The 26,816-nt window shown below is 38.9% G+C and overlaps 1 protein-coding gene and 1 non-coding gene across 2 annotated transcripts; one reads left to right on the top strand and one right to left on the bottom strand.

Annotated features, from left to right (window-relative positions):
- Positions 1-359: 359 nt before the first annotated feature.
- On the top strand, positions 360-23,974 carry LOC109423752 (uncharacterized). The gene is made up of 7 exons (XR_009997787.1): positions 360-523; positions 578-1,667; positions 18,611-19,408; positions 19,605-20,107; positions 22,541-23,317; positions 23,373-23,521; positions 23,595-23,974. It is a non-coding gene; the product is annotated as an uncharacterized LOC109423752 (transcript).
- Positions 23,975-24,475: 501 nt separating this feature from the next.
- On the bottom strand, positions 24,476-26,775 carry LOC109414257 (BTB/POZ domain-containing adapter for CUL3-mediated RhoA degradation protein 3). Its single transcript, XM_029879695.2, has 2 exons — positions 26,430-26,775; positions 24,476-25,902 (listed from the first exon to the last, which is right to left on the bottom strand). Exons 1-2 carry the CDS (start codon positions 26,593-26,595, stop codon positions 25,178-25,180), a joined length of 891 nt encoding a protein of 296 aa, XP_029735555.1. The 5' UTR covers positions 26,596-26,775; the 3' UTR covers positions 24,476-25,177.
- Positions 26,776-26,816: the final 41 nt, after the last annotated feature.

The following is a 26,816-nucleotide window of genomic DNA, read 5'->3' as shown; positions in this document are numbered from 1 at the left end:
TTCGTGCATTTGGACCATTGCCCATTGCACGGTGACGTCATCAATAAATCGCTCTCTTTCTCTCCTTCGGGAAATTAGAAAACAACAGGACCAACACCTGTCAAATTTGACAGGTACTGGTCCTGTTGTTTTCAAACTCTCTGAAGGAGCAAAAGAGATAGAATTTCGCCGTGAGGTGGTCAATAATTACTAGTACTCAGGACATCCTGTCTTCCATTATTAAGCAGTCACAGAAGATAGCAATTTATTTTTTGTTTAATGATTTCATGATCCCCATAATCGATTTTTTATTCGTCCCGCAATATCGATTTTTTACTCAACAATTTTGCGTGCACCTCTACATTGTTGTTTTTGTTTGAAATCTGACTGATTGTTTACAGCGTTTTCAGCAGTTGTTGCTGTTGTTCCGCAACTTTTTGTGCGAAGAAATTGATTAAATTATTTGATATTCGCACATAGAAAGTGAAAATCAGTTAAAATTTACTCTGCGGAAGCTCGACTGTAAGCATATAACAAACTCGAGGTAAGTTAAATATTTCTTCAATAGTTCCGGCATAAATACAATCCCTCTTCATAGCTCATTGCCTCCATAATGGACCTGGACACCTCCGAGAGCAATCGAAAACGAGGTAAAAATTTTAACATCCGCCAAGACCGTCAAGTTTGTCTTTCATGGATTCACGCCAAAAGGCAAGAAGAACTGGGCGACAATGCGCCGGCCGATGAAATTCGCTCGGATCCGTTCAACGTTTGGGACACCCTCTACGAGCATGCCGTTCATAATGATCCCAATTTCGAAAAGCGCTCCGTCGATGGACTGCGGCACCGGTTCACGTTGCTTCAGCGTCAGGTTCGGAGGTTTGCCGAGTGCTATACGGTCGCGATGAGGGAGGAAGGCGACCCCGATAAGACATTCGCCAATGCAATGCAGCATTACTCGGAAGTCTACAAGGGGCAATTCCGATTTCTGTGCTGCTACCGAATATTGAGGAAACATCCAAAATTCCATGACATGCCAGAAATCAATCCGAGTATTGCTTTAGAAAAGATGACGGCAAACCGAGATGATGAAGAATGTGAACCAGTTTCTACCGGAAATAGTAACGATGCATCCGAGTGCAACCGAAAACAAGGAACGAGAGGGAGAAACTTTACCGCTGAGCATGACGTGCAAATATGCCTTTCCTGGCTTTATGCGAAAAAAGATGAAGAACTTGGCCGCAATACCTTTCAATTGGAGCCCTTCAATGTTTGGACAGCCCTTCGTCACCACGCCGCTACTAAAAATCCGGATTTCAATCATCGCAGCGATCTGAGTTTGCGAAGCAGATTTTTCAAAATCCAGCATTTGGTTAAAAACTTTTTCGAACTGTACAATGAGGTTGTGCAAGATGAAAATGACACGGAAATGGTTTTGGCACTGGCAATGCAGCGCTACATGGACAAATACAAGGAAGATTTCAAGTTTTTGGACTGCTTTCACCTTTTTCAAAAGCATCCAATAATGCAGAAACAGCTGGATGCAGTGTATGCTACAACATCTAAATTACAGGACAATCTTGACAGTGACGACCAGGGAACATCCATTGTACCAGACGTCGTTCCTCCCCTGGGATTGTTTACTTCCGAGGATCTCACTCAGGCCATGACGACATCTTTCAATGAAGGTAAGTGATCTATGAAAAATAAAACACTAGGAATTCCCGTGTTATATTTCAAAAAATTTTGGAAGTTTGGTGAAAATCATGGTGAAAATACATTATTCGCCTTCGAATAGCACAAAAATGGTCATAACTTTTGTGTTTTCGACGGATTTTGATGAAGCTTTCCGGAAAACTTTTCTGGTTTAGGATTCCGGGCACATGGACACCTGTGGCCGAATTCCGGCGCACAATTTCTTCGAAGAAAAGAAATTTTCTTCCATTGCTCACCAGCAAGAAAATTTTCTTTTCTTCGAAGAAAAAGTACGTTGGAATTCGCCTACTGATCCACATGGTTTCGAATAAGTTATTCCGGATTGTCTTGAGGTGTTACAATTGGTCACATACCATGCACCAGCGTATAGGTACCATCAGGGTACCAGATTCCGCTCATCTAAGGCCAGTTTCGCAGAAAAACATCATCTGTTGAATGACTGTTAAGCCAATTTGTAATGTTTTTCCATTTTCTGTTAGTTCAATCTAAGTGCAATCAGATATAAATCAAGACTTATGTAAAACTTTTCATAAAAGTATGATTTTATTACATTTGGTGTGAGACCAAAGTGGTCCTAATTCCGCTCACGAACAAATTGATGCCATCTTTTAAATAGACTTTTGCGGAAAAGTGCATTATTTTTGCAACTCTATGTTTTTACAATTATTTTTTCCTGTTCCGTAGGAGTGTATAATAGGGATTAAACACACTGTGTACTAAAATCGGCAGATTTTACTATTTTGACGTATTTTTTGCGTGAGCGGTTATTGGAACACATGAAATTAGCTACAGCTTTTTTGGGCCCAATAGCCGCTCAAATAAATCATTGTTTTGTTTTTAAAATTTATGTTATCCGGTAAATATTGCATAAAATGTCTTTTTTTTTTTTTTTTTTTTTTTTTTTTTGCAAATGCAAATCGAGTATTTATTTATTTATCAGAAATCATGGCTTTTACAATTTTGTTAGGCTTGGCAGAGATTTGTAACACTTTCAGCTGCGAATGAATCAGTAAGTCCATATGGAGAAATTATGGTTGAACAGTAAATTTGAACAATGGAAGGGAAAAATTATTCAGCAAAAACCTTCGAATAACTTAACTAAGCTTAACCTAATCTATACTAAAATATCACAGCTTTTATGGAAAAATGTTCACGATTAGTGGATTTGTGGACATCTCACAAGATGTTTTGAACCTGTTTGTTGCCTTTTGAACAAATTCGATGATAGTTTCTGTTTCAGCAATTTGGTGAAGTTCATCTGTTGGAAACCAGGGATGCAAATCGAAGATCATCTTTAATAGCTTGTTCTGCTTAACCTGGAGGCGTCTTAGATGGGACAGAGCACAACTTTGCCACACTGGGCAGCCGTAGGTGAGGACTGGCCTGAACACACACTTGTAAAGAAGTAGTTTGTTCGCCAATTGGAGGGATGATCTGCGATTGATCAACGAATACATTGACCGTGTCAAACCGTTGACTTTGTTGATGCTACTATTGATGTGCTTGTCGAACAGTAGTTTTTCATCCATGGTTAACCCCAAGTAGCAAGCTTCATTTTTCCATGGGATCCTGATTCCATTTACGCTGAGTTCAGTTGCTGGTAGGTGTCTTGGAGCTCTCTTTCGCGTGAAGAAGATTGCCTGGGTCTTTGCAGCATTCGTCTTAATACGCCACTTCTGCTGGAATTCCTCTAGTTTGTTCTGCGCATGTTGAAGTTTGCAGCTGATGATTCTCGGGTCGACGTCAGAAACCAGGAACGCCGTATCATCCGCGAAAAATGCGTAAGTAACTCCGTCAACCATAAGGACGTCACTGGTGAAAACGTTGTAGAGCGTAGGGCTTAAAACTGATCCCTGGGGGACGCCGCATGGAATGTCGAACTTTTCTGACCTACACTCGTTGACTGACACTTGAAATGTTCGCTCGAGAAGGAATGATTGTATCAACTTCACTATGTACAGCGGACAGTTGCTTCTATGTAGTTTGTAGATTATTGCTTCCTGCCAAACAGAATCATAAGCTTTTTCCACATCTAGCATAATCATTCCAGTCGATTTTTTGGTAACAAATCCTTCCTTCACTATGTATTTTCCTTATTCGAGTTAGTTGATGATTAGTAGAGTGGCCAGCTTTAAATCCAAATTGTTCATTCGGAATCACTGCATTGGTATCCAAATGCCGATTCAACCGATTGAGGATGATCCGTTCAAGCACTTTGCTAAGGCTGCTAAGCAGGCTGATGGGGCGGTAGTTGGTAGGCAGCGTAACATCTTTTTTGGGCTTAGGAATGGCCACTACTATTGCATGTTTCCACATAGAGGGAAAATACATCAGTCTAATGCATCCATTGAAAATTTTAGTTAGGTAGACCAGACCCTTTCGGGGTAGGTGTTTAAGCAACGCATTACGGATTCCATCCTGACCCGGTGATTTCTTGCTTTTAAGGCGCTTGATGATTTCCTTGATCTCTGTAGGTTTTGCTAGGGTGGAAGGGTCAAGGTTCATCTCGTTGGAATCAGCAAGTACCTCCATCGTGTGATTCACTTCCTCGACTGTTCTTTGGTCACTCCGAAGAATGTTGTTATGAGCACGAGCAAAGTTGGTCGCCAGTGTGTTGGCCTTTTCCTTATTAGAGACCATGAGACGATCTCCATCTCGCAGAGGGGGTTGGTACTTAATTGTAGATCGAAGGTGTCTGCTAATTTTCCAAAAATTTTTGCTTCCTTGGGTCAAATCTCGAATCGTATGTTCGAAATTCTTGTACCTATGGGCTGCGCACTGCTCACGAATCCTCAGGGTAAGTGTATCAACTACCGTCTTCATGAGAGGATCTCTCGTCCTGTAGAATTGTCTTCTTCGAACGTTCCTTAAACGAATCAACAGCTTGGTTTGGAGAGGGAGGTCGTGTTTCTTCTTAGTGATATTAACAACAGGAACCGATTCTGCTTCGGCTGCATTCAAAGCTGTAATGAATGCATGGATGCTGTCGTCAATTTTTTCGGTGGAGTCCAGGTTATTCAGTAATTCTGTTGTTAGATCAAGCCTTCTTTTAACGGAATTGGCAAAGCGGCTCCAGTCAGCGCGATTGTAGTTTTTATAGCTACGCACATGGATTTCAATTGGGCTATCAGGGTTGACAGTAAACACAACAGGGTAATGGTCTGAACAAAGTTCTTGACATGTTTTGGGTACAGTCATGTTAACGCGGTTGTTCGATAGCACCAAGTCTAATACTGAGCAGTGTTTTCCGCCCGGGGATATGCGAGTGTAACTGTCGGGGTGGTGTACGAAGAAATTTGAGCTTTCACTTTCTTGAAAAAGAACTTCTCCTGCTTTATTTTTCCTCGAACAAAGCCACTGACTATGTTTAGAGTTGAAATCACCAACAACGAAAAAAGGTTCCGTAAAATTGGTGATCTTCCTGAGGTCTCTTTTAAAGTTGTTGAGGATCGTACGATTCGATGACCCAGGGAAGTAAGCTGCAATGATGTGCACAGGAGTGCGCACTAAGTTGAGAGTAACTTGAATTGCCTCAATAGTAGTAGTGTTTAAGCCATCTGCTTGTTTGAATGAAATTCCTTCCCGAACGAAAATGGCAACTCCGCCTCCTCGGTTTGCAACTTGAGTAGAGCGATCCAACCGAACACAAGAGTAGTTTGGGTGGAATATGGAATTATTTGGCTGTAACCATGTTTCTGTGACTACAGCAACATCGATTTTGTGATTGTCGATGAAGTCGAAAAATTCACCTTCTTTATTGCGGATGGAACGACTGTTCCAGTTCATGATGCGCAAGCTGTTCAAACTATCCATTGAAAACGTATTTGAACATCAGCTCAGACAGAGCGAGAAATTGCGATGCCTTCGTCTTACACGTAGCCAGACGTGTGAAAAGATCGTTGGCTAAACTCAAAAACTCCGAAAGGGAGAAAAGATCCGAACTGTTGTTTGCACAGCTCTGGTTTCCGGATGCGGACCCCGCGAGATCAACAACAGCAGCAACACGTTTAACAGCCCCAACAGCAGCAGCAGCACCACCTACAGCAGCATCAGTAGCAGAGTTCTCCTTGACTACATCCGCGAACCTCCTATTGCGGCTAGTGTATGTGGCTCCGAATGGTTTCGAAGCACCGGTAGATGTTGCAGTACGACGTCGCATTTTTTTCTCTTCACTCATCTGAATGAAGTTCTTCCTAGAAGGGCAACCCTTAAAATTTGCAGTATGGTTTTGACTGCAATTAGCGCAGCGAATTTCCAAACGTGAGGCTTGGCGGTCATCTCCGATTAGTGAAGGTAGGGGGCATTCATTGGAAAGGTGAAGTTCCCCGCATTTTACACATTTCGGTTCCATATTGCAGTGCCGCATGCCATGGCCGAATTGTTGACAACGGAAACACTGAACTGCGTCAACTTGCTTTTTGGAGTAGTAGCGCCAGGTTATGGTCACGTTGAAAAGAGCGTGTGTCTTTTGGAGATCACGTAGCTTGATTGCTCCTTTGGGGAAGAGAAGAAGATACCAGGCGAGATCCCCATCCGAAGTCGAGCGTACTAGTTTCACTTCAGAAGGTGAAATACCGTTATCATGCAGCTCACTTTTCAACTCTCCTAAGTCAAAGACAGGAAGGCCGGTTAGAACAATTTTGATAGGCATCTCGTCACTCGTTCCGTGAGTGTAGAATTTTGCATTCCTTAATTTGAGAGCACCAATCGCTTTGTCGAAATCCACTTTTTCCTTCACTTGCAGGCGGATTCCGGACTTGATTACCTTCTGTGTAAACGACTTCACACTGACCGCTGGAGAGGACATCAGATTGTTGATTTGCGTTACAGACCAGTTGTACACAAATATCGGTGGGCACCGAATCTTAGCATTAGTGCCTGGCCGAGCTTGTTCACTTTGCTGGTGGTGGTTTGCATCGTCGTTCATAAGAGCGTCGAAGATGTTTTCAGTTGATACACTCGGATGCACTTCGTAGCGGTTGTTTACATCGCCTTCAGAGAAAATAGGTAGAGAAGCGAAGAGTGTGAAGCCAAAAAAACCTTATCGAACCGTCAAACTGGTATCCTATCGAACAAAATCAACAAACCTTGACGATTGCCGCATAATTCATGATAAGCATTGCGATCATTCGAAACATTTTTTTACCAATATTTTTAAATATCAAGGATATTACTGTAAATAACATTGATTCCTTAAATTGACGAAAATTGATCCTTTCTGGTATACAATTTAGATGATTTCTTGTTAATAAATCAACAGCAAAAATCATTTTCTAATGCAGTACATGAGAAAGACACTACCCTCGATAGGTGGATTAATCTGTTTTTCGGCAGTTGCCAACATCCGAGTTACGAAATCAAAACAGAAAAAGTGTTGCCGTTCAGACGGCTGTTCACTCTTCGCTTCTCTACCTATTTTCTCTGATCGCCTTCGGATTGCGATTGGGGCGGAATCATTTGGCCACCGTGTTGATCGGCACCCGAAGCATGAGAATGCTCACCGTTATCATTTAGCGAAGTGCTTCGCTGACGTTCCTGGTGATGATTTGGAGTTAATAGTTGTTTATCAACCATAGCATTTATCTCAGTATGCGATGAGGTTATGCGAATTTTGTTTTTATCGTAATTCCTCCGGATTACTATGGAGGACGGTCCATTCGAACCACTTTTCGAACTCGCGGCATCTGGAGCACTTCCCGACGTGTGCTTACCCAGGTTTGCGGATTTACCGATTTACTTTTCGCAAAAAAAATATCAAAAGTAACCGTCGTATAGCAAAGATGCTGTAGTCGGTTTGACGTTTCGATATGAACTGATAAAATGTCTTTGCTCTTGTCTAATTTATATTGTCCAAGAATATCAGCACCGAAAAGAGTGTATTTATGCGTGTAAACTTGATTTTTGCAACAGTGAGCGGCTATTGGGTCATGAGCGGCTACTGGTACACTGACGGTACCTCAAGATCCCGATATGATAGGCTAGGGGCTCAACTAGGGGTTTATCCAGAAATCCCACACCATCAAAGTTTTATTCTTCAAGAATTCCTGCAAGGATTAGTCAACATATTCTCCCTGAGGTTTTTTCAGCAATTTCATTAGTGATTTGATGATGAAAGTGTACCCAGCATCAAGAATTTCACCAGTGATTTACCCAGAAAGGCCTGTAAAGTTTTCTATTGAGATTGCATCAGTTATTTCTTTAGGAAACCCACAAATGATTTATAATGAGGACCCGATTTTGTCAGCCCCATTTTGCGACAAACTTTTTGCTCTCATTATCTTACGGCCAAGTTTTAATTAATTCATTCATGTTTATCATCAAACTACAGCTGAGATGCAGAATATAGGGGAATAAAAAGTTTGAAAACTCGAGGGAAGCAAAAAATATGTTTTGAAAAGGGGCTGACAAAATCGGGTCAATAGAGACGAACCAGCCAAGGGCTGAAGGTCTCTTTAATAAAGACAAATCAATCAATCAATCAAAATCGGGTCACTTACAGGGGATAGACAAAATGATCGGGACAGGCAAAATTTTCACTTTTCAAAAAATGTTCAACTAGCTGTAACTTTCCGAAAAGTGCATCGAATATTCTCAAATTTTTACTGTAAGTTCACTAACTAGTTGTGTATCAGTGGTCCAAATTTGGGAAAGATCGGCCCATTTTCCACGGAGTTATAAAAATTCTTGAAAAAGGTAAAATTAACCGATAGCCAACTTTGAGCTGCTACATCTCCGGATTCAATGAATCGATTGCAATGAAATTTTGACCATTCATGACTTATATAACGATCTCTGAAAAGCATTTAACTTAACTTGAAATTTTTAACAAGAGAAAAAGTTAGAGCAATTTCATTTTTTTCACGATTTTTTAGCAAATTGGTCTATTTTTAATATGTATTCCATTACTTTTTCAATTTATTGGCGGCTATGTTGTTACTTTCCTTCAAAACACATTTATATATAAGTCAATTAGAGGGAAATTAAATGAACTATAATTTGCATCTTGAATTTTGAAATGATGTTAAAGTTTTGGATAATTTGGTGTTTTATTAGAAAAATAATCTAATCGTTATAATTTTCCTCCGTGTTGAGAATTTTAAGTTGCGTCAACGGTTTTTCAAAGCTTATTATACAAGTCATAAATGGTCAAAATTTCATTGCATTCGGTTCATTGAATCCGGAGATATAACAGCTCAAAGTTGGGTATCGGATAATTTTACCTTTTCCAAGAATCTTTATAACTTCGTGGAGAATGGTCCGATCTTTCCCAAATTTAGACCACTGATACACAACTAGTTGATGAACTCACAGAAAAAATTTGAGAATATTTGATGCATTTTTCGGAAAGTTACAGCTAGTTGAACATTTTTTGAAAAGTGAAAATTTTGCCTGTCCCGATCATTTTGTCTATCCCCTGTATGTATTCAGGAATTCCACTAGGGGCTTATGTAGGAGTTCCCATAAGGATTTCACCATTCATTTATTTAGCAATTCTTCCAGGGGGTTTTCCAGGAAATCCTCCAGAGAGCCGTTCGGAAATTTTACAAGGATTTCCTAGAGATTTCTCCATGGATTTCTCTAGAGATACAATTAACCATTAGCAGCATATTTCGCCTTTTTAGGCTAATATGGCTATACATATAGAGATCGTCAGTTCCACATCAGCATTATATTGCCATGCAACGCGACTAGTAGTACCCTGTGATTACTTGGGGATTTCATCAACAATTATTACAAAGATTTTCCCGGGTATCCCTCTAGGGATTTCTTCAAGGTTCCATTAAGGAATTTCTCTAAGAAATTTCCAAAGGTTTCTTGGAGGTATAATTTCATCAGATATTCCTCCCGAAATTTCACCAATGATTTGTTCTTCTCAGCGTTCCACTCATAAGTTCTTTTAGGGCTTATTTCAAGGATTTCTCTGGGAATTTCATCAAGAATTTTTCTCGGATTTCCTCTATGGTTCATTCAGGGGTTCTTTCGAACAATCCTTCAGAAATTCTTCTTAGGAATCCTCCGAAAATTTCTCCAGAGAAACTCTAAAGATTCCTACGAGTATTTCTTCATCAAGTCGTACAGGGGTTCCCAGTTTTTTGTATATATTTCGGCTTACAGTACATTAAGTACCTAAAGCGGAAAGGTAAACAGAAACGAAGCTAGTTCGAGCCGCATTAGTCGATATACTTGTCGATCAGATGTTGTTTAATTTAATAAGTTCACTACTAACGATAAGTACGCAGATGGCAAAAAAAATCATGGAATATCTCGATACGTGAAAAATTCTGACACGGAGTTGCTGGATAAATGAGCAATCGTTTCATTTTTCTCGACCGACCGCAGAATACACCTGAGAAGAAAGTTCAAATTAAATGTAGGGTAAATGTACCAATAGTGGTGCAATTAGTAGCTCCTTGTAGGAAAATAATTGAATAAAATTGATAATACCACAAAATAAAAAGTCTAAAAACGTTAATCGGTAGTTTTTCACTTAAATTGGCTATGAAAAATGTAAAAACCATCGTTTATTTCAGTTTTTGCTAATAAATCACTTGCACCAACTATTGGTACACGGTTCCTGTTATGGTGGTAAAATTTAACTTTGGTTCCTATAGTGGTGCATCCCATTGAATTCTTATGGGACCCACCACTATAGGAACACTACCACCACTATAGGTGCAAAGGAGCAAAAAAAATAAGGAAAATAATTGTTTAAAATAGGTTTTTCTACAAATCCTAAATTCAAAACTTAATTAGTGTTATTAATTAAGTATAATGCATCTATTAAAAATGTCATTTGAGAGCTTTTTGGTAGAAAACGTTCTGAATTGCCACTACCACCCAGGCTTTCCAAATGTACAGCCTTCTCGCAACAGCCCGCGCTAGGCTGAATCGATACTCTCTTACGTGTGCAGACCATCTCTCGTTACCGTGTTCAACACCATCAGTGAGAAATGTATCGCCAACAGCACGCACACGCATGAGCGAAAGATGTATTGAAACAGCCACTGCTTCGGCTGCTTGTCTGACAGTTGCATACTCGAGTCGTATCGAGCCGAGTGGAAAACGCCGTGAGTACTGTTGGCCGCATGGCGATGACAATCTTCGACTAAACAAGCCGGCTGTCGCATAAAGGGTGTCATAGGCTGTCACGGAAGCACATGACTTAACGCTAAAAGTTATTCACAAAATATGTGCTCAATAAATATTTTTTTACAAATATGATGTGCCTTTCACAAGATGCCCCAGGGGCGGAAAGGAGTTTGTGCAAGCGTTTTTCAAAATTGTAATCTGTCAAAAATATACCACTGATGTGAAATTAAACTCTCTTTTATATTGGAAACATGGCAGTGCATTTCACATGCCAATAAAAAATAATGCTATGCAAAATACTCTACTAGAACAAGACTTACAAGTACATATTCTCTATTTGAAAAAAATACATAACACATTAAATACGTCGAAAATCTTTAGCGTGGGATATACCACGATATTCGACACGTTCAACAGAAGTAAAATGCTCGGGCGGAGCGCAGCGATTTTCGTCACTTCGTGTACAGCTAACGAGAGACGGTTTGGGTGAGAGCCGAGGTTGTCATCGGCGAACGAACGCACAGCGAAAGCAGACGATGTAAGCAGTTCCCGACAGTGATGTTGTACGTCGCATGAGTTTTATGCTGTGGGCTGTCATAAGCGGCGTCGGTGGTGTAGTGGTAAGCGTGGTTGCCTCTCACCCCAGTCGGTCTAGGTTCAATCCTAGTCGACGCCGTCGGTATTTCTGAGACAAAAATATCTGATCACGCCTTCCCTCGGATAGGAAGTAAAGCCGTAGGTCCCGGCCCATGTGTTGATGGGTTCGATATGTAGGGTGTCAGGTGTGTGTGGATGTCTCCCTGACCGTCCGTGTTTAGGCTTAGTACCAGAAATAGGCGGACGTTAAACTAGAGCTGATGCCGAACGGTGTCGGCTCGCCAGAAATAAGAAGAAGAAGAAGAAGAAGTGGGCTGTCATGAACCATGCATTCACAAGGCTGTCATGGGAAGAAGAGTGTGACAGCCATCAAAATGCTATCATGATGCGGTACTTTTGGGAAGCCTGCTACCACCACTATTGGTACTGTGGTAGAGTCTCAATTAATATTCGTTGAAGCTTCGTGCGCGCCTCGTGCACTGATCATCTTTCGGCCTACACACTTTGTTGTGCATATCCTCAGTCTCTCTGCTACCTTGCGCATGGACGGATCATTTCCCTTCGCAGCGCGCGTGCTATTATCCATGGTCCTTTTAGGTCGTTACCACAAGATGGCGACGAGGATGTAGAATCCTGTGATTGTATATTTTTAGTGGTCAACAATATTTAGTGAAAAGAGAAAAAAAATGAAGCATGATTTGGAAAAGAAATAGTGTTCAGATATGTACAGCGTGGGGGAAAAGTGAACGATCGTGTGCTTCGGAGTGGTTGATCAATTGTGCGATTATTTGCAAAAAGAAAAGCGAGCACTGAATGAATTATTTCATTTAAAACGTGCGATTGATCTCAGTCAATGGAAACATGCAAATAAGATAATCAAATTAAGAGAAAGTGACGTGTTTAGCGGGACGGAAGATTTTCATTCCGCTTTGTTCAACATTGTTTCTGCTGCTGCTGCTGCTGCTGCTGCTGCTGCAGAAAGTGGTAAAGCCATCCAAGGTCACGCTTTTGAATAGCCGCGAGCAGGGTTGCCACTACATTTTTGAACTTATCTGGCAAGTCCGTAATTAAAAATCTGGCAAAATCTGGCACTACACGTTGCTGAGAAAATCCCTAGCTTTGATCAAATTTGTACTGAATTTATGATTTGAGTAATAAAGCAGTGTTCAATAATATTTGTTTTATTAGATTGGAATGCCTTCAAAACAATTTCATATTTAGTATGATAAAAATCATTATCAGTAGTTCAAAATTATCTTAAATATTAGTATTGTGTTCAAAATGCAAAATGTTTACAGTTATTGAGAAAGAACAGAGCTAACTGGACTATTTCTGCATTGAATAATCAAAGCAAAAACACATTGCCGTTTCCTCTCTTCGTCGACTCAGTCATTTTAGTCAATAAATACGAAGTCGAACAAGAATTATTCACGAGTATAGTTACAATTTCCACCAAATCAACTCAACAGTATAAAAGCTGTGTAACTCATATTTTTTCAAATGTATTAAAAACGTAAATGTAATTTTGTACTTAGATAACATAATTACAAATATTCTCTGAATCTTATTCAGCTGAAAAACAAGAACTGATAATAATTATCGATGATTATTTGAATGTGCAAGAAAATTAACGAGTTTTCGGCAAACAGATTAAGATAAAAGACGCCGAATTTTGTGTTGTCTCAAAATTGCTGGATAGATAAGATAATTTTTCAAAACACCAAGAAGGAGTTGCGTTGATAAATAATCTGGCTTGAAATAAAAAATCTGGCAAAATCAATGGTTTCTCTTTTTGTCTTTTTGCCACCTGAAAATCTGGCAGCGCCAGACAAATCTGGCATAATGGCAACCCTGGCCGCGAGAGAAAAGGTATGTCATTCGATTCTATTGTTGCGTCTTTGAGCAAGAACGGATTTCGTTCAAATGACATGTGCGTGAGTATGTTTATTTTTCTGCCAAATATTTATCTTCATGGATGCATTAAGGGAGCCAGAAGCAAGTGATCACATAATGTTGGATCTTATGATTAGTTTGTTGGATTTGAGTTTATTTTCGATTGATTTATGCCAATTTAATTTCTGGTAAAATGCATAAGATCTGCGTGAACTGCATTTAATGATTTACGACTGTTAACGTTGAACTTTTCGTCATTGAAATCATCGTCATCATCAAACATTTGAAAGCAGTTTTTTCGTTCAAAACAAAAGTTTATGCTATGAAAATATATTCACTGTACTCCACATGAGGAATATAATGCAGTGAATATATTTTCATGATCCTTGTTTTGATTTGCAGCGAGAAAACTGCTTTTTATTTTCCGAAAAATGATGACGGATGCTTGAGCCTTAATCGGAGGACTCGGCGCAGTTTGGGTCATGATGATATTTGTAGCGGCCACACATACTGAGCGGTTTTGGATAATAATACTTCTAGAATGATTTGATGATTCTTGAAATAATCATTTTTTGTTATTGAAATGACGCCTCTTTACATAACTGAATTGCAAAAAGGTAAAGTTCTCTAGGAGTGTGCTAGTAATGTTACAAAAAAAAAAAAAAATAATAGTTACAACTAGTATTGCATTGTCGGCAGATTGTGGGAACATCGGAACAAATTTTCGAGTGCGGTGAGGAAAAGATGTTATATGTAAGTTATTAGCTTAAGATGTTCCTCACTATCATGTATAGCAAAAAGGACTATGACACATTCCTTGGAAATGTCTCATGACTAGAGTGGATAAATTTCTAGAAATAGGAAGCGTAGTAATGCAAAAGTTTACTAACTGTAGATTGTGTTAAGCTACAATTGACAATGAAAAAGAATATGTAGTAGTAATATTACATACGATTATCTTGTTGTAATTTAAAAAGGTTAGTATTCTTTCAAAGTAAGGTTCTCAAGCTCAAGTAAACGCAACTGCAATAAAACTTTGAGCTAGTCTTGTGTAATATTTAACAACTATTGCTTTGTATTAAACGACACATGCGTAAAGATTCGCAGGACATATATTTAGCCGTTTAGCTTGTTCAGTGCATGATGTAAAACAATACATTTGCTACATATGCTACAGGTCAACGCTGAAAAAGGAGTAATGATATAATTTGCAATCACCCATGACTTTTTCAAATGATGTAAAACTGCCTTCTGAAAGATGATGCTAATGATATGGCAATGTATAGATCTAAGGCACACTATTTCAAGCGAGATAACTATCAGTATCTGAGTCTTCAGTGCATGTCATATCGTTTGCTATAGCGTTAATTGGATTAGAGTGAGTTTGCTCTGAAATAATGCGAGAATCTGCTCTAACAAATTTGTGTTTTTAAATGATGAAAGAAAGTGCATCACGCAAAATATAGGATGTTGCGAGTACGTAGCCTCATGAATTATCGCTCTTAAATGTTGCGAAAATGCGGTCTTGTTAGTTTACGCTCTTGGGCGATGTGAGGATGTACGCTCTTAAATGATGCCAGAACTTAGGTGTTTACGCTCTTAAATGTTGTGATGAAGTGCCGCATCACTGATCGCTCTTGAATGTTGCGAGTAAGTGTCTAATCGATAATCGCTCTTGGATGATGCGAAAGTGTTCGCTCTTAAATGTTGCGACAGAGTGTCTCATCCATAATCGCTCTTGGATGATGCGAAAGGGTTCGCTCTTGCATGATGCGAGAAAGTGTCTCATTGATAATCGCTCTTGGATGATGCGAAAGTGTTCGCTCTTAAATGTTGCGAGAGAGTGTCTAATCGACAATCGCTCTTGGATGATGCGAAATTGTTCGCTCTTGAATGTTGCGAGAAAGTGTTTCATTGATAATCGCTCTTGGATGATGCGAAAGTGTTCGCTCTTAAATGTTGCGACAGAGTGTCTAATCGACAATCGCTCTTGGATGATGCGAAAGTGTTCGCTCTTGAATGTTGCGACAGAGTGTCTAATCGACAATCGCTCTTGGATGATGCGAAAGTGTTCGCTTTTGAATGTTGCGAGAAAGTGTCTCATTGATAATCGCTCTTGGATGATGCGAGAGTATTTGTTATTAACCTTCCTAATGCATCACGTTGGGAAAAGCTCGATGATTTAATATACGATCGAAAACGACCCTAATGCTCAAGGAAGGTTAAGTTATTGCTATTGAACAGTGTGATTTTGGATGTTATTGCTCTTTAATGTTGCGAAAATGGGATCTTTTAAGTCTCCACACTTGAATGACACGAAAATATGCGCTCCTTAACGATGGGAGATTCTGAAGTCTGGCAGTATCGCTCTTCAATGATGCTATCGTTTCTGGATTACGCAAGAATCAGTGTTTTAGATAAATTGTGATACTAGCGTTAATAAAAAAAAAGACTATGCTAAGGTAGTTTCAAATGCGCAGCAGTACCAAATCATAAGCTATTTGAAAACGATCGATCATGAACCAAAGTGTTTCCTTTATTAATCACTTAAACCCTTTGTTTTGAGTAGAGTAAAAATGGGAACACTGTGCTCAAAATAAGTTTGGATAGCCTATAAAAAAAATCAAGAGCATGCCTTAGTTTATTCTGTCAAAAAAAATGATTTTGTAGGTATACGGAAAATAAATATACGTGAATATATTTTACAGCACTTATGTATAGATTGTAAAAAGGACAGAATTTACAATATTGGTATTGTCATTGATATTGATATTGATGAGTCATGAAAAAAAAACAAATTGCTGTTTAGAATTTATTTCAACGCAAATGATCTAGTCTGTTTCTTAAGCATAGTTATATTTCAAAATTCGTTGTCAACCGCAAAAAAAATCGAATAAAATGACACAATTTGCTTTGTTCATGAGAATGATCATGATATGTTGTCCCCAAGTGTTATCGTACATAATAAAAAAATTAGATCATTGGTGATTGTCATTCAAGGGCTTGCCGTTTTTGAAGAGAAGATATACATTTACCAGTTAGTTTATAAGTTGTCTGATTACAATTGTTGAAAAGGGTGGAGAAAAGAACTAATAGAAGAGCTGTTAACTCAAGTCAAAAGTAGAATTTTAGCCGGAATTGAACAAAGTATACGTTAGATGATGATCATTTTGTTTATGTTTTAAAGTTGGTTGCGAAAAACAGTGTACTTATGATTGTAAAGTAGGTTGCAGTATTACAGAAAAAAAAATACACTAATCTGTGCTAAGAACTAAGAATAAGTGTTTTAATCGTCATTGAGCGATTACAATTCCAGCATCAACAGACCTTATCCGTAGAAATCAATGTATGTGTTCCAGGATTAAAGAAAAACTAACTAGCCGAAAAAAAATGTGTACCAATACATCTTAGCAGTATGTGGCAAACAATGCATTGAGCTATGAAATTTAAATGTTCCGATTATAGCCTGTCCTCGCTGGTTGGGTCACGACTGCGCCCCGATTAGCGAACCGTGTACGTACGTTGGAGCAAATGACAACTGATCAGAATGTTCTAGACACACGCAAGTGACATGAATTACGTCACGGAACACTCACATACTTGCGTTCTGTTTATAGGAGCTGCGATGCGACAGCGGTCAGACGTCAAACTTGTTTTCACATCGATTTTGTTGACAGTGCTTTTAGTTGGGGTTTGCCCCAAACAGTGAACATTCAGCCAGGGAGACAGCCCATCTAACGAACCTCCAACGAACGAAACAGCACTGTATGATTTTTGATTATAACAACATGGTCTTCATCGTGGTTGTTTCAATGAAATACATGTATTTTCTTTGTATCCTGTTCTGCCCTTATTATTGTAAAATAATCCACAAATAGGGATATTAGAGCAATTGGAAATTTTGAACCAATTGCGCTGGTCTCGAACACGTTTGTTATACTCGGTTTCATCGCAGAGGTCATATATGACCCCTTCGGCCCTAAAGAATTAGGAAGTAGTTTTAATATGTATTCGCATGAAACGTTACGCTGTGGACAAATGTTGTAGCGCTTTATTGTAAAGCAAGAGCCTTTGCCTTATATCTAGCTTTCAACTGAGTATACTGTATTATACTGTATTTCAAAAAGTTTCAAACGCTATTCAAAGGTCAATGGCTGGTGTTCAGTGGAACAAGTGTAATGCATACCACTTCTATTGGATCTTTAATTCAGGATTGTTATCACGATGATGAACATTTGCTTGAGATTCTAATTAAAAAAAAACAATTTCAAATAGTCCGCTATATGACAAGAAGATTGTCAACTTAGTGATATTTTGGTTGGGAGGTACACAAAATGTATACTAACAACAATGTGTTCAAACACAAAATTCGATCCACAATCGTATTTTTTTAAATTTTGACGTGTGGTTGCAGTGTAACTATGAATTTGTACAAACTCTAAATTTATATAGGTTGCATGGAACATTGTCATAAAAAGAATCATAGTTGAAAATTCCAATACTGTCACCTGGGCTAATACGATGGTTTTGGTCCTCTGCTTAACACTGTTTATCAAAATAACAGATTTTAATTTTGTTCATTTGTAGTATTGCAGCAGAGTTGTTATATTTTATTGGTATTGTTTATAAACTATATATTATTGGAATAGCATTCATGCTAATTTTATGAAGAATAAGGGAGAGGTATGGCCTTGCGTTTATGTTTCTGTCACTATTCATGTTATACTGTTCAAATAGTCGGAATAGATATATACGTAGATTTAATGAACAAGGGTGTAGGTGGAAAAAAAATGCTTTCAATTTACTGTTTTAATTAGATGTTTACGATCATTAAGTTTTTGTGACCGTGGTCAAGTGTTGTGATAAGAAGGTCAGGAAAGATTCAACTGAGAGCTAACATTTGTAAGGTCTCATTTTGATATGAATTGTATTTAATTATCTAGTTGCATAAAACTTAAAATAAGGAAAGGGGGATGTGGTAGAGTCTCAATTAATATTCGTTGAAGCTTCGTGCGCGCCTCGTGCACTGATCATCTTTCGGCCTACACACTTTGTTGTGCATATCCTCAGTCTCTCTGCTACCTTGCGCATGGACGGATCATTTCCCTTCGCAGCGCGCGTGCTATTATCCATGGTCCTTTTAGGTCGTTACCACAGGTACTACCTCCACTAAGGGAGCTTTTACCCTAGTTTGCCTTTTTTTTATTATTAGAAAGCGTTTGATACTGAAAATACGTTCCAATTTTTTTTTTTAAACATGAAGAAATCACAAAATTTTCTTCTATATAACATTCAAGCTTTTCTCTAATTGTTTTTTTTCTTAATTCTGCACTAGACAAACACCAGCCCGTGGCCCAGGAAAAATCGGATGGTGAACGAGCACCTTTGAGAGGTAAAAATTTCACCGCTAGTCAGGATAGGCAACTTTGTCTATCATGGATCGATGCAAAGGAGGCAAAATCATTATTCGATTCTGCCAGTTCAAAACCGTGCGGCTTTTGGCAAACTGTTTATAATAATGCGGTTTCCAAAGATTCGAGCTTTGTAGTACGAGCACCTAAAGGCTTAAAGTGTAGGATGCATGTGATTCTAAAATATACACGACAGTTTGCGGATTGCTACAACATGTTCGTACCGCTGAAACAGCAGACAGACACAGAAAAAAGTGTTTTACAAAGGGCGATGCAGTCTTACAAAGTCAAATATAACCAACCTTTCAAATTTGTCCATTGCTGGTTAATTCTGAAACAACATTCAATTTTTTGTGCGATGGCGGAAGATGTTTCAGCATCACAATCGGATGTATCGAAACCGGATCAAGAAGACGAAGCATTGTCTAATAATTGTAAGACAACTCTCAGAATAATTATTAGACGAGATGAAATACAGGCTTTGCTAAAGGCATGCTATGATATTGGTGTTGAAGAGGTCCGATCTCGAGGGAAGCCAATAGAACCGCTGTTCTACGATGTACAACAACAGATGGCAGCGTATGGCAAGTTTACCAAAAGAAGGCTACCCATGCTTAAACATATGTACGATAAAACAAAACGGGAGTATAAGGATGACCAGCTGGAGCCGTATCCACCAGAGGCAAGAATTCTGTGGGGAAGTCGAGGAACCAGCAAAGAGGGTAAGTAGTTTGCGATTTTTACAAATTTTCAAAAATTTAATTTTCTTGCAAAAATATACGCGAAAAAGAGAGGAAGATTCTTTTACTTTGGTTTTGTTTATCTAAATTATTACTTCAATTGATTTGAACAAAACAATCTTATGCAAAGATGATATTTACCTGCTTCATGATGATATTTACCATGCGTTATTTTCAGAGCAAGCGAACGATCTCCATTGGGAACGATTGATCCAGTCCAGCTTAGATAATAAAACGGGTTCGTCGTTCTTATCCAGTTCGGAAATCAAAGAACTACTTAAGCAAGCAATCAAAAACAAAGTGGAATCCGATCCCAACAGCGAGAGAATTTTCTACCGAATGCTGAAAAATATGCAATCGCAGAAACTATGCCGTCGAAAGGATATAGACCAGCTGATGGAAGACTATCACAGATTGAAGCGACTATTCCTTAGTGGCTCATCCAAAAGTTTACCGCCGGAGGCAACTCAGCTTTGGAATTCCGGTCCAAGTGATGATTGCGATGAACAGAAAATAGAACCGATCGAGCATATTGACTTTGCTGAATGCAACATGAAAGTGGAAACGGATTTCTGCCGCATTTGTCAGACACAGCTGCTCGATCAATCTAAGGACCTATTCTTCGATGCACATAATGCACAAACATATGCCGACATCATCCAAGAAACGTTGAACGTTAAGGTAATTTATAATTGTAAAGAAGGGTTGTGCTACTTTTCCTCGAATATCGTTTTCTTGAATGCCGATTCCACAAATGGTGTTTCCCCGAATGACCTATTTTCCCGTCATATTGCTCTTCCTTTTGGAGTTCTTATGTCTCGATTTCAGCAGATAGAGGCATTTGAATCAAGTTGAAATCAAAATCACTCCAGTTTTCACGAAACATTATATAACATGGCGACCGTGACAGTACTCAAAGCGTTCAAGTGTTGTGACTTAAATACAATAATATTGTTAAAAGTGCAAAAAAAAATGAATAAGACAATGTTCCGCTGCTGGTGAGAACTCGTGGTCGTGAGGATCACACGTTCGCTTTGTAAGCGGGTGGTCATGATTGCAATTTTCAGCTGCGCAACCTGAAACTTTTCGTCAATCCGATTGACATTTACCCGCTTCTCAGCGGAAGACTCTAATGAAATTGACAACTGGCTAACCTAACCACGGCAAACAAATAGACCTCCCCTCCGATGGACGATACACGAACTACAACAACAACACCACGTGTGCTCTTCGTTCAAAAGCAGTGAAGAAGACAAATGTTTCTCAGACTCAACATGACCCCCGCTCACGCACCGTGATCGATGTAAGAGTCATTTTTAAATGTTCGAAATAATTTATTTATTTATTTATTTATTTGTGTTTACATCAACAGACTTTCTGTAGGTAGTGCTTTAAACATGAAACAATTTGTATAAAATGACTATCATCTGGCTAAAGAGTTATTGAATGATAAGTTTACATGTTTTATTTACAGCCAATTAGTCACATATTTATGTATTAAATTCAAAATTTTCCGAAATTGCGTGTAAAGCGAACTTCAGACACTTTCAAACTTTTGTTACCGTAGCTGTATCGCACATGTAATGAATATTTGAATGAATGAATCAGATTTCATCATCAAAAGTTCTATAAATATTGAAATTTATGCATTGTACTTTTCTGGAAGTTTTAACTTATTTAGTATGGAAATTGCATACATTTAGGCGTTTTCTTACGATTTATTAAACTTCAAACTTAAATAATTGAAAATTTAGTAAACTTGCAAAAGTTTTGCATAGCTTTTCGCATTCCGGGGTGGTTAATTTAGATGGAAGAAATATGTTCAGCTCTTACAACAACATTTCACTGACTGATCAATTTCACCCCGAAAGTTAAATTTTTGATTTTTTATTTCAAATGATATTTTTTTTGTAATTAAATGATTTGCAGTAGAATTCTCAACCTCTTTGACTGATGAAAACCATGGTCGTACTTGTTTTAAAGCATTGAATTTAACCATATCGTTGAGTATTCAAAAAATATTCGCCAAAGACTGCGAAAAGTTATTAATTTCACCCGAAATCACGGTACTGCCCGAGCGCGGTGCAGTTTCGGTTGCTAGATGGTGCGCGTCCTGAAGGGTTAAAGAAAAAAATACCGCAGCGCTTCAGAACGCTAGAGTTTATACACATTGCGTTAATTTAGTTTTGGAGCAGCTAAGTTATAGGGTATAGTATAGATTCCACCCGTGAAACATTGTATTATCTATAACATTATAGCCTCGGGCTGAAAATCTCATAAAAAATATAACATTACCGATAATAACTATGTATGTATATGATTCCTGCTAATCATCCTTCAATCAATATGACAGATCGGTGATGTACTAGATTTGTAGTAATGAGCTGAATTTTAGTATGGTGAGAAGGTCGATTCTCCGTTTTTGCAATGAAATGGTGCAAAAAGCGTGGGTATTATGATTCCTTGCCTAATTTGATGCTGTTTGAGCAAAACTTTGGGCAACAATGTTGTTGTTTTCTCCGTTTCTTGCAACATAAACAACATAGTTACCCAAAGTTTTGCTCAAACAGCATCAAATTAGGCAAGGAATCATAATACCCACGCTTTCTGCACCATTTCATTGCAGAAACGGAGCATTGACCTTCTCACCATACAAAAATTCAGCTCATTACTACAAATCTAGTACTACACCGAACGTGCCCCATTACCTATATTGCAGATCAAAACTACCTATCTTTAAATGAACATTAAAATGGCAATTTTTCATATTGATTTGTAATTTAATTATCGATTTTTAGCATAGCTAACTAATGTATTGAAGTGTAGAGGACAAAAACAAACTAAGCCTATTTGTATTTACAAGGTTAATTATTCATTCCTAGGTGACCCATCTTGCCTCACCCCGCCTTACCTATACAAAACCTATTTTTTTAACATTTTTTTCAATTATTTTTAGCTGCGCGACAGTTTACTTGTCAATTTGATAAAAATGCTTTTTCGGACCAGTTTCTCATTATTCTAGTTTTCTTAAAACGTATATTTCACAAACATATCAATAATCTTTCTTATATTTTATAAATTTACAAATGGTGTTTTTTTAAACTATTTTTTTAGATGATCAATGATGGATTGCAGTCCAATTTCCTTTGTGACAGCTGTGCAGGTTTCATAGCGAGCCTTGTAACTTTTGTACAACAATGCCGTAACAGCTGCGGTGCACTCAAAGTAACCAAAGACATCGCTGCCACAACCTCAGGATTCACTAAACTCGAACTTGAGGCTTCCGACACTAACATCGAATTCTTAGATGAGGAAGCTTCTAATTGTACCGCCTTCGATTTTCCCGGATTTGACGACAATTTCGACCCAGAGGATGACAATATGGAAATAGACAGCAAAGTTAATCTGGAAGAAACCAAACTTGCTGAAGTTGCTCCTAGCGATGATCATTGTGAGGACAATTCAGAGTCCAATTTGGACGTGCCCACTCCCATGGATCTCCAAGCTGAGGACAATGCAGTAACAGATCCTGCAGAATCAACTGTTACAGTAACATCAACCGCTCCACCGGGCGATGGAACTTCCGGAGACAATCCAAAAGTAGAAACTACGAGGAAAAAGCTCGTTTATCGCAAATTGAACCGGACGAGAAGGGAGAAAAACAAAGTAAACAAAAAGCAGTGCCACTTTTGCGGCGTACGGGTAAATGACATAGCGAGACACATTGAAAGCCACGAGGAAACCAATTATCAGTGCACATTTTGCGACCGAGTATGTCCAAACCGGAAACAACTTCGAATCCACATGAACCGCCACACAAAGGAGCGCGAATTTCCCTGTCGATACTGTGGCAAAATATTCTACGTTTGGTCATCGCGAAAGAATCATATAGTATGTTGTCATACATTTGTTTATTGTGATTTTTTTAAGTACTTTTAAATTTCAGAAAAATATGCACGAGGAGGAGAGATTCCAATGTGACATGTGTGATGCGGTATATAAATTCAAAAGTTATCTTCAGCAGCACAAAAAGTTTGTCCATTTAGGAATTCGGGACCTGAAGTGCACGAAATGTGATTTCAGTACGTCAATCAAGTAAGTTAAAAAAAAAACTCGTTACGCAAAAAAATAGGTTTTGGCTAACTATTTCATTTGATGTCACTTGCAGGACTCGGTTGCTAAACCACTTCCGCAGTATTCACACCAGCGAACGTCCGTACAAATGTACGGTGTGCGATCATCAGTCGAACAGTAACACCGGATACTATATCCACTTTCAACGACACAAGAAGTCTGGCGAAGCTACTAGCTATACGATCAAATGCGCTTACTGTGCTGAAATTTTCGATAAGGATCGCTCGCTCGAAGTTCACATTGTTAAGGTGCATCCTGATCGAGCCGTTTTAATTTGAGATTTTCAGGAGTAAGCTCTCATGGACTGTTTTTTTTTGTCTAATATTTATGTCTGCTGTTACACCAAGATATTGTTACTTTTCCGAACGCAACCTTTAATCAATCGACTGAATAAAAATACTAAAGTTTCAACGATTTTTTTTTTACTTCTATTTTTGACACTTTACACTTGAAAAGTGCGTTCGTGTCCGGTTCATATCCAATTACTACAACATTTCAAATGTTCAAATTTAATATAATCTATTTTCTTACATTTCCTTGATCGGATCAGAAGATTCACATCGCTCTTTTCCTTCTTGTTCTTTTATATATTCCTGGTTCTTTACATGCGTTTGCTACTCGATGTTCTAGTGGACAGTCGCCGCTTCGTAGTTGTTCATAGTTTCTCGGTTTCACTATTGTCGTTGTTGTCCAGGTTGTCGTCATCATCATCACATATTTCAATCGGCAATTTTCGTTGATCATCACCGTTCGCGGGATCGACCGCAGCAAAATTAGCAAAATTGAACGTTTGTTCTAGGCGTTGCTTTTGTTCTTCTTCCTTCTCGTAGGAAAACGAGATTTGGAGAAAAGTAGAACATATCACATCGCAATATAGGAGGAAGATTTCTTTCTTTGAAAACAAAAGCATACAAATTACAATTTCAACATTTCCTAAAATTTTATTGTGATTATTTTTATGCCATAGGTAGTTATTTTTTTATAGTTGCAACACAAGTTTTAGTAAACCGTGAAACAAAACTACTTTAGAGCCGTCGATTCACTACAAATACGCACATGCCTTGATAATGCAGGATATTTCTTGAAACAGCAAATCTATTATAGGGTCATTAACCTATCATGCGAATTGTCACTTGAATATTCGTATTATTATAAGGAATTGGGGTACACAAATACACACATACATATATCGCAAAAGCAGCGAAAGAGAAATCTAGGATTGAGGAAACAATAATACACGTGTTGTAATAGACTTCCATACGACTTTACGTGTACGTACATTAGTTTTGAAAAATGGAACACTGGAATTCGCCAAATCTAGTTTTCTAGCCTTTATTTTAGCCGTGACGAATGTGTAAGAAATGTTCGTTAAAACCAAACCTACTTGATTTTAGCGACAATTCCATCAAGATGATTTCTTTTACGCATTGTAAAGTATAATATAGTATCCTCCTACACACAAACAAACCCCCAGTAATATATAATTAAAAATTGTCCTGTTGCTCGCAGCTGTTGGCTTCTATTAAAAGGGCGCAAAACGGAAACGCAAGCAGCTAATTCTTCCATTCAGTTTCTCTTTGGCAACAACTTTTTCCTCAGAACCAGCTGATGTGTGAATCATGTGGGATTATTCTGCTTGTTGGAGCGCAATCGAGCCAAACCGGTGCGTTCCTCTTCTTCGTCGCTCGTGTAGGACGAGATTCCGCCTACGGCGCCTCGAAGTGAAGTGGCCTGCATCAGCTCCTGATCGGGAGCGTTTTTGTTCTCGTACAGCAGGATGTTGAGAGTTTCTTCGAAAATGCGCGCCTCCGGGAACTCTACCTTGGTGTGTTTTTTATCCGTTGCATACACGATGGAAGTGCAACACACTTCTGCCACTTTCTTCCCATTGCCGTAGAACGACCAGCAGCAAATCTCGCTAGAGCCTATGACGTCCTTAATAAAGAACACTCTGCCACTGAATCGCAACGAGAGCTTGTCGAACAGTTCGATGTTCTTTAGCAGATTGTCATCCGAGGTGTTTGTATAACTGTATTTATTATTGTGACGATTGATCAGCAGCTTCACGACTGGTTTGGTGGCCGTTGTTATCAAATATTGCTCTTCTTTCTGCGACGTTATCAACGGAACGCGACAAATTGGTTCCGATTCTCGGGATTCCCGTTCCTTTTTGGCTAGTACCTTCTCGCACGCTTCGCCCAACTCTTCGATGCAGTAGTACTTGGACTCAGCTAGCAGTTCGGCAATCGCTCTGGTGGTCTCCGGGAGAGCAACGCTTCCATCGCGCAGGAAGTTCAGGATCGTACCGAAGTGAGTACCGCATCGATCGATGAGGATCCATCCTGGAAAATAAGGGGGAGATGATCAAATCTTTGGTACAGAAAAAGTGGAGGAATCATACACAAAACATGTCTGCTACATTGTATGCTTAGGAGAGATTAAGGACTAGAAATGATTTCATTGCCAATTAATCCTTTTGTCACAGGATAAAAACGTTCGGACCTAGCGTTACCCGATTCATCTGCATGAGCCCTTTTTTTAGGTTGTTGTGATCTCAATATATGTAACACTCTACACATTGAAACATAGGTAGTTTTCAAAAAGAATATTTAAATCGTGATCCGTCCATGGAACTGTAATACGCCTAGCATACATTTCAAAAATTAAAACTCTTTCAATGCATAGAAATTATAGCCCCCGAAAATGTTGCAACCTTCATCATTGAGTCACACTTTGCTTCACCAGCAGACAGACCATCTGCCTGATTCATGGCGAATCGACTCACTCTCTCCAAAACCAAGGTGAAAGGAAAACAAAAGAAATGCATCCGCATTCGGCGCTGGGAACGGGACAATTGGAGAAATCTTACCTTCGGAATCGGTCAGCACTTCCATCCGGCCGCTGAACATGGCCCTGAGCATGGTGTCCTGCTTGCAGAGGGTTCCGATGGTCGTGTAGTGTAGCGATCCGCCTACATTCAGCTTCACGTACTGCGATGGGTTGCCCTTGATGAGGGTTTTTTGGTCACCCGACATCCTGGACGATTCCCCCTGGGACTCAATTTTGACGGATTGTTAATATACCACTGGACACACGTTGCTCCACGATTGTTCCGGGGAAGTTACGGTAGCGCACTAATTTTACAATTAAAGTTTACAGTTGATTGAATTTTCACTATTTTCGTTGTCTGCTGCCTCCTGCTCAGGGGGCAGAGATGATGACGGCTGGGTAATGACGAATCGCCTGCTGTCAAAAC

Source organism: Aedes albopictus, chromosome 2, assembly GCF_035046485.1.
Source record: "Aedes albopictus strain Foshan chromosome 2, AalbF5, whole genome shotgun sequence".
Taxonomy (NCBI): domain Eukaryota; kingdom Metazoa; phylum Arthropoda; class Insecta; order Diptera; family Culicidae; genus Aedes; species Aedes albopictus.
Note: the sequence above shows the minus strand (reverse complement) of the source record. Positions and strands in the feature narration are given on the sequence as shown.